Raw genomic sequence first — 13,086 nt, 5'->3', positions numbered from 1 at the left:
TTTTTTTTTGGTTTTTTGAGACAGGGTTTCTCTGTGGCTTTGGAGCCTGTCCTGGAACTAGCTCTTGTAGACCAGGCTGGCCTCGAACTCACAGAGATCAGCCTGCCTCTGCCTCCCAAGTGCTGGGATTAAAGGTGTGCGCCACCACCGCCCGGCTAAATTTCTTTTTTTTTTTTTGGATTTTTCGAGGCAGGGTTTCTCTGTGGCTTTGGAGCCTGTCCTGGAACTAGCTCTGTAGACCAGGCTGGTCTCGAACTCACAGAGATCCGCCTGCCTCTGCCTCCCGAGTGCTGGGATTAAAGGCGTGCGCCACCATCGTAAATTTCTTATTACATTCATTTGCTAATTTTGAGTGTGTTCAAGCACAGGCCCAGCCACGGCACCTGTGTGCTGCAGAGCGTTGTGTGGAAGTCGGAGGACAGCTTGCAGGAGTAGATTCTTTCCTACCACGTGGGTCCCAGGATGAAGCTCAGATCATAGGTGTGGCAGTGGATATGTTTACCTACTGAGCCGTCTTGCCAGCCCGTTAAAATAATACATTTTATGTTTGCATATTTAGCCCTTCCCACCAAGACAGTTGGAAGTGAGAATGAACTGGAACTTTTCACTGTTTCTCGGTTGGAAGCCTGATACTGCCCACACTCATACATTCCCTCCAGGAATTTTTTTCTCTGAATACTGACCAAACCCATTGTGTGGTCCATTCTCAGTATGCAAATTGTAACAAGGGGCCCCCGGCATCTCCCTTTGTAAATTTCCTCTTGGAGGAAGATGTTTAAGTGGAAGCCAGTCTGTAACCAAATACTATGAGTTCACATGTTGCTCAGTTCGAAGATGAAAGTATGGCTGAAAACAATGGATAATGGCTTACCACTGGAAAAAACAAGGGGAGCACGGGAGCCATTTCCAAAGTAATGTCCTCCTCCAACAAAGCTCCGGAGTGTGCCCGATGCTAACTTCTTTCATGTATTCATATATTTTATAGAAACACCTATGTGAACATGCTCCATTTGAGTTTACTACTTAAGAAGTGGTAATAGACACATTAGGGGGCATGCCTGATTCAAGGCCAAGGAACACAACATGATTGAAAGTCTAAAATGGAAAGCTCTGTGTGTAGACAGCCTACCCTATAAAGTTTAGCTAGAAATAAAAGAAAGGATGCTTGGAAGGTGTGCTGAATAGGAGTTGGTTCTTAAAGCTACCCGTCTCGCTTACGGGCTACTAAGTCTGCCAAGGAAACTTTCAGTAGAAATGATTTGTAATGATTACAGGAACAAAGTGCAACAGGTTTCGCGGCTCTCACGATCAATGTCACCTTGTCCTAGCCTGAGGCTGGCACATGTGTGACTAAGTAAACCTAAGTAAAATGCACGGTTTGACATAACAATGGAAAGTGCATTTGGCAACGTCTTCAATGGTCCTGGACATTCACATTCCGTTTTCAGGATTCAAAATGGTCATGAAAACAATAATTCCAATGAGGTAGCTGTTGGGAACTTCTGTCCAGGCTCCCTTGCTTGCTCTCTCTCCTCCCCTCCCTCTTCTTCTATGGGCCCAACCATCATGCAGCTATACTGCACAGCCTTTGCTCTGACCATTCATTCTGACCCCTCTGGGGAACGGCTAGTGTCTCTGGACGTAGCTCTTGGCACCATCTCAGCAGGAGGGCACTCTCAGGTGGACATTTGATGACTGGGTATGTGAGGGAATCTGAGTGATGTGAAGTTTTGGCTGATCTAAATCTTTAGCAAGTTCTGATCTCAGTGCTAGGAATTCTTTTTTTTTTCATTTTTTTTTAAATTTATTTATTTATTGAGGATTTCTGCCTCCTCCCCGCCACCGCCTCCCATTTCCCTCCCCCTCCCCCGATTAAGTCCCTCTCCCTCATCAGCTTGAAGAGCCATCAGGGTTCTCTGACCTGTGGGAAGTCCAAGGACCGCCCACCTCCATCCAGGTTTAGTAAGTTGAGCATCCAAACCGCCCAGGCCCCCCCAAAGCCAGCACGTGCAGTAGGATCAAAAACCCATTGCCCTTGTTCTTGAGTTCTCTGTAGTCCTCATTGTCCGCTATGTTCAGCAAGTCCGGTTTTATCCCATGCTTTTTCAGACTCAGGCCAGCTGGCCTTGGTGAATTCCCGAAAGAACATCCCCATTGTCTCAGAATGTGGGTGTACCCCTCGCGGTCTTGAGTTCCTTGCTCATGCTCCCCCTCCTTCTGCTCCTGATTTGGACCTTGAGATTTCTGTCCGGTGCTCCAATTTGGGTCTCTGTCTCTGTCTCCTTTCATCGCCTGATGAAGGTTAATATTCAGGGGGATGCCTATATGTTTGTCTTTGGATTCACCTTCTTATTTAGCTTCTCTAGGATTGCAAATTATATATGACCAGCTTTCTGTCCTGCAAGAGTACATAATCTCTTTAAAATAACCAAACAACACCCCCCCCCAAAAACCAGCCCATCCAACCTCATTGTTAAAGCATAGTAAATCACACAAGGGTAGATCAGAAAGCCAATCAGACATCTGTATATTTATTAGCTTTAATGTTAGTATGGTAATTATATGTGAAGTGTTATTCCAACAGGTTTGCACACATTCAATCCCTTTGGGGGGAGGAAACCCCGCAAAACAGTCTTATGGGACCCATTTTATAGGCAAGGAAACGGATGCACAAAACTGGTTAGTTTATGAAGATCATACAGCCAGTGTTCAGGCAAGCCTGGTGGTCTAGCTGGGGCTTCAGCTCTTCAAGCCCTGCCCTACGAGACCGCCCACTCTGCTTGGGGAATACAAAGGACTTTGGCGACCACCATGAAATCTTAAGTGTGGATTAAGTGAAGGGATTTTAGGCCAGTCTAAACAGCAGTGCTCATAAAGATTATTTTGCAGCAGGAGGGTGGGAGACTGGCTGGCTAATTTGTTTTGTAGTAGAGGAACTCCAGTAAATTTTATTATACCACAAGAAGTTAGACTCGGTTCTTTCAGTTTCTAGAACAGGCAATTTGTTCTGGTAGCTGCTCATAATGTTTAGGTTAAAAAGGCCCAACGGTCTTCAGTCATTAATTTTGTGTGAGTAGTGTGCCCCTATACACGCAAGGGATGGTTTACAGCTGCAGAAAACCACCCTCCTTGATGTCTAATATCTGAATTGGGCAAGAGACTTTTCTTTCCCCATTCTAAACACACAGCAAGCTTGGGAACATTTTTACTGCCTTCTGTGAATCCCGTGCTAGAAAACGTTTGAGTGACTGAGGTCAGACCTTAGATTGAATTCTGCACCAGCACTTGACGGGCCTCAGTAAGCCATGGAAACTCTACCAATCCCACGAGCAAGAGGCAAAATGCACACTCAGAACACATGTCCCGTGCCAGCTCTCTTAATTGCCTGGCATTGTGTCACTGGCTGTTGGTCTGACAGGGATTTCACAGGCGTGACTAAATCGGAGGACACGATCCTCTCCCTCATCCTTTGTTCGGCGGCTCAGAAACGCTTTGTGACGTTTCAATAACTTGTTGACATTGCCCCAAGGCTATTGAACTCAAATAAAATTCCAGGCTGTTTCCACATCTTTCTTTAGTTATGGAGCTTATTTTCCCAGAGACTGCCAGAATATTCCACGTGCAAAACTGTTTGTATCTGGAATCCATTTACTCTCGAGAAAAGGGAAGTGTTCATCGGGATTTTAATTTTCTTCCTTTTTCTTCTGGGGACAAGAAAAAAACAACAAAACAAAACACACAGTGGGGGGTCCATCAAATTAGGAAATGAGGAGCAAAACAATCATCTGTCTATTTCTTGTTGGGTCATTTACTTCTGTTAGCGTTTTTTGTTTTTGTCTTTTAACTTTTAAGAAATTGTTTTACAGAACCACTTTGTGTCAAGAATGCGCTTGTTCCATCCCTGAACAGTTTCAAGCACGCACTAGCCGGTTCTGCTGACCCACAGAGAAAGGCGAGGAAGCCTGTCCCCACATAGTGGAATAGGCCCCTGGGACGGGCAGAAGCTTCTGGATTCCATTCCCTCGCTCTCTGGAGCAGACAGAGCAGGTTTGTTCCTTGGCGAACAGAGAGAACCGAGGCACCAGGGTGTCCTGGGCGGGCGCCATCGGTCCCTCGACCCATCAGCCTCCAAGTTCGCTGGCTTCAGTGCATAGCTTGGGATCCGAGCAGGTGAACCGCCCGGGGTATGCCCGAAGCCCTGGTGTGCCCAGAGGAGCCCCGGGGGTTGAGCCGAGCCTCGGCAGCGGGTTACTGGGCAGCGGAGCTCTCCACGCCCCCACGCCCCCACGCCCTCCACTCCGACCTCGCACAAAGGCCCCGCCCCCAGGGCCCGCCCCAGCTTCTGACTGGCCGCAGTGCACGTCAGTCTGCGCTGGTGGGCGGGAGCACGGACGGCTGTCTCCGCGGCTGAGCTCGCGATCGCGGCGACGGGGAAGCGAGCGGGGCTCCGGGCTGTACGCGGGGCGGAGGGTGCGCGCGGGTGGAGGCGCGCGGCCCGCATGGAGGCGCTGAGGAGCTCGCCGCGGGAGCGGGAGAGCGCCCGGACCCCCGCAGGTGGGCGCCGGTGAGGGTGGGCACGGTCTCCGGAGGGTGTCGCGGCGGCGAGGGAGGGCGAAGGGTACCCCGAGTGCTTGCGGAGCTGGGGCAGCTGCACCTTCGCGCTTGGCGGCGTGGGTTGTAGCTGAGCCCCCAGGAACCCTAGAGAGGCGGGGTCTGCCGGCTGGTGTTCTCCGGGAGAACTGACTTTGTTGTAAACTAAGCTACCGGGGTTCGCGCCTTGCAGAGGATGTGGCCCACACCTTGACAACAGCCAGACTTGTAAACCGCAGAAAACACTCATGACTTAAAGAGCGTACCAAGGGGACAGGATGGCAGCAGGTCGCTCTAGCTGCTGTGGCCTCTACGCCACTGGGTGACTGTGGTCTTCGCTCCAAAGACTTTAGAGGTGAAGGGTGTTTTTCCGGCCCATCCCTCAGCTGTGTTGGTGATTGAGTTGTCTTGGTCAGGGGAAATGATGGGCCACATGCCGGATTCTGTATTTCTCTCTCTACCACACCAAGAGTGTGAGCCTGGTAGGGAAGCCGAACAGCGTGTGTTCTCGCTTTGGGTGCATTTGTAGGGTTGTTGGACACCAGGAATGCGTCTTCATTGCTGTCCTGGGTCCCAGCAGGTGTTCCTAACTGACACAGCAACGGTGTTGAGTGTGGCGGACACAACACTGTTCTAGGTGAGGAGCGTCAGTCCATCCGAGAATATCTAGGTGGGAGTCAACAGCTATTCAGGACACTCAGTCATTCGTGAAATGAGTGTGCCCGATAAGTTAATACCTATGGCCTCTCCCAGCCTAGCAGTCTTACCTCTTCCCTCAAAAGTTTGGAGAATGAACTCATTTCTGTTTTACCTCCGTGCTCCTCGGGTTATTATGGAATTAGCCAAATATTTCCTGTGGGTGTATCCAGTTGAACATCTTAATTTCGTTCCTTTCTTCCCTTCTCCCTGCCTTAGTTTGGCAGAGACAGGAAAGTTGGAAACAGAGGTAAGGACACAGCTGGAAAGAGCTGGTGAGGCTGAAAAATGCCTACTGTAGCTTAACAGAACCACCAAGAATTTTTCCTCTTTCTGCGCCGAGTTTAAGGTGTGTCGGTGCCGGGAGGCCAGGGAGAGAGTCCTTCCATTTGTCTGTGGTGTCTGCAGCGTGTTTGCAGAAGGTGAGATTCAAGGATCAGATAATGGAAAACGTTTCCCTTCAAAGTATAACTGCGGAGGGCCTAGAAGCATAGAAGCTCATCTGTGCTGGGTCTATTGGGGGAGGGGGGGATAGTGGTTTTGGAGTCGCTTGCTCAAGCTGAGATGGAGACAACCTTATACTCTACCTCTTAACTCTGCTAAAAGAGAGACCCAGATTGGCTTTTAAGATAAGTAACCCTTGACAGAAACCAAAGAGACAACAGAAGAAAACCCACAGACCTGTCAGAGATTGAAAAGAGGCTTGGGGTCGTCCTTTTAAACGGCGGAAAGTCAGAGGACACACGTCTCTGCACAGTGTAACTGGAAGGACACTGCTAGAGTGTCAGAGAAGGATGGAGCATCACGAAGGTCACATTATCCAGTGCTCCCAAGCTCAGAGGAGGCACGGTCACCTGTTGGGAGCATCCATCCGCTGGCACAGTAAAACAAGCTCATCTTTCAGCATCTTCCGCAAACCTCTGGGTTTAAGGAGGATGTGTTTTCCCTGCAGTCACCTCCGATGCTCTTGCTTCATGGTCCTTAACTGGTGGAGGGGTTGAGATGCTGTTGTATGTCACCCACTCTGTCTCTAAGTTGACTGGCAATGTCCACGTTCTTGGTTGTGTTCTGAGGGGCTACTCAGCTCCCTGATGGACCCCAGGGTTGGGCTTGAGAGACAGAATGCCCAGTGTGTAATGGGGGAATCCCACGAGCCGGATCTCACATTCCAGCCACACTCGAAAGAGCTTTGCTTGTTAGTATTTGTATTATATTGCTATCGTAGGTAGGATTTTTGTCTAAGGAAAGTGTTCCAAAGCTAAACTAAAATTAGGACAATAACGGCTTGTATTTGTTTTGCTACCCTTGTGTGTTAGAGCCACTTACTCATGCAGTGTTGCTCTGGTTGTGTGTGGCTCAGGTTAGACCGCTCATGCTCAGTGCTGCTGTTATCACTGTCATCCTCGACGCCTGTTATTTAGTTGCTTATTGTTTATCCCTGGGTTAAGAAACCGCTTCACATGAGGCCCCCACCTCATACCTGGACTATTCTGACAATTAAAAGGTGTGTCCCAAATATCCTGGGTTTCTTCATGCCCCAGCCCTTCGTCAGCGACTGACGTTTTCCATGAAGCAGGTGTTTCATGCCCACCCTAGATAGCCTGCTTCCGTGGGTGATCACAGGTCGTCACGGGGCAGGTGAGTGGGTTCAGACGTGAGCTGGTCTGTGTTCACGGAGAGAGGCAAACTGGAAGTGATCAACCAAGTGAGGAGGGGTGCCCATGGTGTCCAGGCACCTCCCCATCCATGGGGACTGCTGAGGATGGGTGCCTGTTCTGACGAGTGCCTGCAAACCTCAGGTTTCTACTTATGACAGATTCTTAACCATCCTCTGCCTGGTCCGGTTCTGAAACAGTCCTGGCATCTACCTAAGCAGGCCCTGCAGGTCCTAGGGCCTCTTCAGCACCCTGAAGCTGTTCTCAGGGAAAAGGCTGAGTTGTCATTGTTACACAGCTTTGTTGACTGAGGTGACTTGCAGGGTGTACAGGAGAAGAGAGACGGTAAAACTTTTCTCTTCCAAGCTTCTCCTAGCTATATGGCTCTTTCGTTATGGCTACTGCAAGCCCCCAACTTTCAGGGGTTTATTAGACTAGTGGGTTCACCTGGGGGTTCTCCTTTCTCCCATGTCCACATGGCTCAGCTAATGAATGTACAGTTAATTAGGTAATCTGTTTTCAAAAATCAAGGTTGTGCCCAGTACGGTGCAACACATCTTTAATCCCAGCACTTGGAGTCCTAGACAAGTGGATCTTCATGAGACCAAGGTTAGCCTGATCTACATAGCAAGTTCCAGGCTAGCCAGGGTTACACGGTGAGACCCTGTCTCAAAAATAATTGGATTTCTGTGTCCATTTATTTGGCTGCGGTTAATTTCATGGAAGACTGACGCTTCTTCATAGCAAATCAGCAGGAAAGATTTTCTGTGCGTTCTTGTTTTTCCAGTACCTGTTTGTTCTAGACATAGTTGATTTAAGAAGCAACAAACAACTTTCCTGTTTACTTGGAGGCAGAGCAGACAGGTGGCATTGCGTTTAAATGAAAAAGATGGTAAAAAGTTTATGTTTATCTCCAAGAGATGAGGGAACACCATCTGTCCTTGCTGTTGCCAGGATTCCTAGGAAATAAAAATTCCAGGAAGTACAGAACATAAAATATTATGGCTGATATGTTTCTAAATGATGAATTTCATAGTAAATCTTTCGTTGTTATCTTAACCACGTGACTGCAGCGCTTTCTCTAGAAAGCCCCACCCACAACTGACACAGGAGAGGTCTCTCACTAAAAGTCAAGGGCTGAGGGAGCTGGGAGGAAACTCGGTTGGTAAGTGTTGCCATGCATGCCATGGACCTGACTCTGGGTTTAAAGCATCCACACTCAAAAGCCCGGAGCGTGGTGTGTGTCTGTAATATTGGTGCTGAGGAGACAGAGCTGGGAGGATCCTGGGGCTTGCTGGGCATGCAGGCTGGTTGAGTCCTGGGGATTCATGCAGGCGAGGCAAGTCCCCAAGCTTGACTCAGAAAAGCACCTGGAAAAAAAAAAAAAGGCACACCCGATGTCAGATGTGGCCTACATACACACACACATGCTCACACACTCATGCACGCACACATTCATACATGCAAGCACGCGGGGGCGGGGGAGGCAGAGAGAAAGAGGAGAGTAACTGATGTCCCATCATTGTGGACATGAACTCCCTGTCCTCGGTGGAGGTACGACAACCTTCTTGGATCCCTTGGATCCGTGCCAGTTTCTAAATGGTGTGCGACTGTGGGTAGCCCTGGAGCTGGTGGTGGAAAGTCACTAGGCTTGTTTGCTGTCTAGGCTAGCGCTAGAGCGCTTCCTGCCCTGTGTAGTCCCCAGGTTTAACAAGCGAACTAAGTCCTTGCCTGGCGCTGAGAGGCTCCGTCCCTCGGTCTTAGGACAGCACCTGGTATACTGAGGGGATAGATTAACGATCTGTGACGAGGAAGCCTCGGCTGACCTTCGGGCTGTGTGAAGATAGAGGAAAACAGTGCCCCGAATTGGCCGCTCGGATGGGTTACATGCTGAACCCAGCAGAATGGCCATAGGAAAGAGGAAGTGGAAGAGATGGCTGGGGCTAAATGCAGTCAGCCACCAGCTCCATACGAAGTGCGGAGTGGAGTGCAGATGGCAGCAGTGTCGGCTGGGTGTCGTTTTGCTTGGTGTTTGCAAGGGCAGCCAGAGAGTAGGTGGGCTGCGTATCTTCGAATGGAAATAGAATGAACGGACTGAAGAATACAAATACCGAGTCCCTTCGTCTCGGACCCGAGACTGTGTAGGACTCTCTGGCGTGGGCATCCCTTCCTCTAAGCAGGAAGTTAAAAATCACTTCAACCAAAAGAGTTTACATCATGATTTGTCCAAGGTATATTCATCTATTTTGTATTTTAAATATTTGTTCGGCACGAGTTTGGGCACTTAGCTGACGTCTACAGTAGAAGACTGTCGCCCGCCTTGTTCTATCCTCTATGCTTTCTTTCCCGTCCCGGTGGCTTCTCCAGACAAACCTCACTGGCAGCGGTTCCTCTTCTTACCCCCTCTCCGTGTGCACAGGACCCTTCATCAGAACTAGTGCAATCAGTACAGCTGGTTATTGGATGGGTCTTCAATCCACACCCACGGCGTCCTCGTGGCTCTAGCTTTGAATAATGTTTTGTGCTTAGTCGAAGGTGAGTTAGTTCCCAGCTGTTTAAAATCCCATGCCGGTGCGCCAGTTTGATTATCCGTCTAGTACAATTGGCAAGCACGCTGAAAGGAAGGGGTCTCTGGAGGAGGGGAGGTGGTGGGTAATAGGCTGGCATCTGGAGGCCTGTTCACGGGGCAGGGGTGGGGGCGAGAAGCTGAGGTCCAGGGCACTTGGCTCCATTGGGCCAGACGCACAGCTCCCTCCTCATCCCACTACAGCAAAACCTTCCTGCTAGGTGACCACTTCACGTTCTCACTTCCCGCTTTGGATTTACACGGGGTGTATTATTAAAGGAAGAGAAACACACTGGTGACTCACGCTTCTGACGTGCACATTCCAAGCTGGAAGGGACCACCAGGCCAGGCTTAGGTGTAGTAGGATCACGGAACACCATCAAATGAATGAAGACATATCTTTTTCTGTGTTGGAGGTCAGAGGTAGCTAGCTCTCCATGGCTAGGATGGGTTCTGTGGTGTCTGGAGTCCAGGGCCTTTTCTTTTCCATGTGTTTCTGTTTTTCATCTGTTTTTTTCTACTGTGTTTCTACACAGAACATGGATTCCACGACCACAGTCTTATTTTGTACCGAAACATGGATCATCAATGAAATAGGCCATTCTTGTTGAGTGTGCGTATTCTCTCTCTCTCTCTCTCTCTCTCTCTCTCTCTCTCTCTCTCTCTCTCCCCCCCCCTCCCTCTCTCCGCTTTGGGATGAGGCTTCCTTTAATTCAGACTAATGTTGATCTCTTTATGTGGCTGAAGACAGCCTGGAAGTCCTGATCCTCCTGCCTCAGACTCTCAAGTGCCAAGGTGACAGGTGCTCTCCACTATGCCTGGCTGATGATTGTGTTTGGAAGGTGAGCATTGCATTCCGTGCAGAGTCCACATCCGGAGAGGATGGAATGAGCCTTTCCCCTGAGAAGCCATGGGTCCCCATTGAAGTTCCATGTTTTGTTTATGAGAAGGGAGAGAACAGACTCAGGGCAAGCTGGTTAGGCTGTGCTGTGGAGACCTAAGTGCTGGATCCTGAACTCGCAGATGCCCTGGCTCATTCGGCCAGCATTTATTAACCATCCCCTCTGGACCCAGAGCATGAAGAAAACAGACAGTCCGGGTCCTTATGTTGTCCACAGTGAGGGGAGATAGGCCGTCGAACGTAAACACGGCTGTAAATGGACAAGCGCCGGGCAAGGACACCGTGTGCCTTGCAGAAGAGAGTGGGTTTGCTAAGGGTTGGCGATGGGCCAGACAAGTGACATTTGAGTTGAGAGCTGGAAGAAAGTGTGACCTAGGCCATGGAAGAATGTTCCAGACTGAGGGAAGAATGCAAGCAAAGTAGGGGTAGGGGCGTGCTAGGAGGCCCCAAAGGGCATGTGGGGGGGGAGGGGCCAGGATGGACTGAAGGGGACCCTAGGTGACCTATCCGGACATGCCTGGAACTCAGGTATGTCTCAGATACGGGACTTTCAGGACTAAACCCAGGAGAGTCCCAGGAAAACTGGGGTGAGTTGGGCCCTGCTGTGGGGCCTCACAAACAGTGGTGCATCTTCTCTCGTGACTATTCTAGAAATGCTCCTTTTCAGTCAGGAATAACTCCTGCCATGAAGAACTCTTGACTTGTGAGCCCAGTGGGCCTCTCACTCGGCAGAAGGGAAGGAGAAGAACAACACTCGGCTGTAGTCAGAGCACTTGGGCAGTGCTGATTCTCTGTTTGGGTTTGTTTCTCCTTTGGCATTGAACCAGTGTCTGGTATGTTTGAAGGAACAGAGATGGCCAGGGATGGAGGGAGCCCTTGTGCTCTGTTTTCCAGCCCTGGCAGTACATTGAAATTGCCTGGGAATGTCAAGTGAAGAATGGGCACAGCCCAGTAAGTCAGCCCCAGGGGAAACCAGCCTGGCGGTTCCACCACCGTGCTTTGAGACATCAGTGTGCATGCGGATCCCAGCTGTCCTGACAGGACACAGATTCAGCTGCAGAGGAGCTCAGGAGTCCGTTTCTAAGAAGCCCTGAAGCGTGACTAATGGCACTGCTCTGTAGACAGAATAGTACTGCTCTGTCCGAGTTTGGTGGACTCCCTTTGAAGCTGCCGGCTTCTCTATGGAGAGCAGAAACATGGAGGTATGGAGGGTAGACGAGTTCACAGGGGAAGAAGGGAAAGATGGCAGAGCTGGCCCGTGGGTCTCCTACTTGGAGGCCATCCACAGGATCACATTGAGCTCCACTTGGGACAGATCTTGGCTTCCCAGTTAGTCCTAGGGTGTGGTTGGGTGTTTCACGAGCTGTCACACTGACTGGCACACGTATTCTTATTCTTGGTTACTGAACCCATTCCTGAGGCCTTTGGGTAGGAATGTTCCATGGTCAACACGCCCTGCTTTTCCTTTCCCACTCCTTCTCTATGGGACTTTATTTCTCACTCAGTGGCCGCCAGTGTAGATATTTCCTACCAATAAGACAAGGAGTGGACAGATTTCCAAAATAGATGATCCATCTACCAATTTTTTTAAAATGTCAGCCCACACCAGCTCCAGAATAAAAGCAGACTGGGGAAAGGAAAGTCAGTTTAGAAGGATTAGTAGCTATTAGCAACAACACCCAATGGTTGCCTTAGAAGATCGCAGTCTGATATTAAGGCCTGAGAGTTGACCTGCACAGGCCAGTGACGTCAGGCCTAACAGGGATAAACAAAGGGTCCTGCCTGGCTCTAAAAGCATGAATCCTGCACACATGATGCAGAAAACCCATCCCATGTGCTGACTGGAAAGTTGGGCACCAATGTCAGAGAGTGAGGAAAGCGTTGATTCAGCTCAGGGGCAGATTGGCAGAATCCGTGTGTCTGGATGGCCTTTCTCACTATCCCGCAGCTAGACTCACTTCCTAAACACCAGGCATTTCTCTTAGGAAGAGTCCCTCTCTACAGATTGTTTAGTTCTGTACAGAGAGGAGGGCCAAGGATGAGCATCCCAAGAGAATCTTCTAGACTCCCTCCTCTTGGGAAAGAGCAAAGAGAGAGAAGGTAGTAGGAGTCATGCCTGTCCTCCAGGAAGTCTCTCCGCCTGGGCTCTTGAGAACAACTCTGGCCCTTCTTTCAGAAGATGAAGCTCTGGCATAGAACCAAAGGACGTTAAATTGTCAGCAGAGTTCGGAATGGGAATTTATGGTCTCTTGGGCATTTATCGGTTTGCAGCTGTGCAACATATGATCCAGTCTCAAGATGCAGTAATTCAAATGTCATCAGGAGCGGAGTTTGGCAAGTCTCAGTTATTAGGTCTCTGAAGAGAACAGCTCAGGGGAAGACAGTGATGTCATTAGGGTGAAGGGCACCTCCCTGAGTCAGAACATGGGGTTCAAGTTCTTATTTCTGTTCATCTTCCCTGGGCTTCAGTATGTGCACCTCAGAAATGAAGCAAGTGTGGCAGCTCCTCCAGTGATCTGTGAGTGAGTGTGACACAGCTCCTCCAGTGATCGTGAGCAAGTGTGATCCAGCCCCTCCAGTGAACAGATCCGCTGTGAGCAAGTGTGCTATGGCCCCTCCAGTGAGCAGATCCGCTGTGAGCAAGTGTGCTATGGCCCCTCCAGTGAGCAGATCCGCTG

At 49.8% G+C, this 13,086-nt stretch overlaps 1 protein-coding gene across 3 annotated transcripts in view; it reads left to right on the top strand.

Annotated features, from left to right (window-relative positions):
- The first annotated feature begins 4,395 nt into the window (after window positions 1-4,395).
- Window positions 4,396-13,086, top strand: part of Otulinl (OTU deubiquitinase with linear linkage specificity like) — a 25,858-nt gene continuing 17,167 nt past the window's right edge. For 2 of the 3 annotated variants that reach the window (XM_026783812.1, XM_013349734.2), the window contains exon 1: window positions 4,396-4,554. In XM_026783812.1, coding sequence (XP_026639613.1) covers window positions 4,500-4,554 — 55 coding nt within the window. In that variant the 5' untranslated portion in view covers window positions 4,396-4,499. Of the gene's footprint in view, window positions 4,555-7,592; window positions 8,107-13,086 lie in introns of those variants that run through there. The other variant, XM_013349735.2, reaches the window with a different exon arrangement.

This window comes from Microtus ochrogaster, chromosome 19, assembly GCF_000317375.1.
Source record: "Microtus ochrogaster isolate Prairie Vole_2 chromosome 19, MicOch1.0, whole genome shotgun sequence".
NCBI classification, from domain to species: domain Eukaryota; kingdom Metazoa; phylum Chordata; class Mammalia; order Rodentia; family Cricetidae; genus Microtus; species Microtus ochrogaster.
This window is presented reverse-complemented; position numbering and strand designations above follow the sequence as displayed.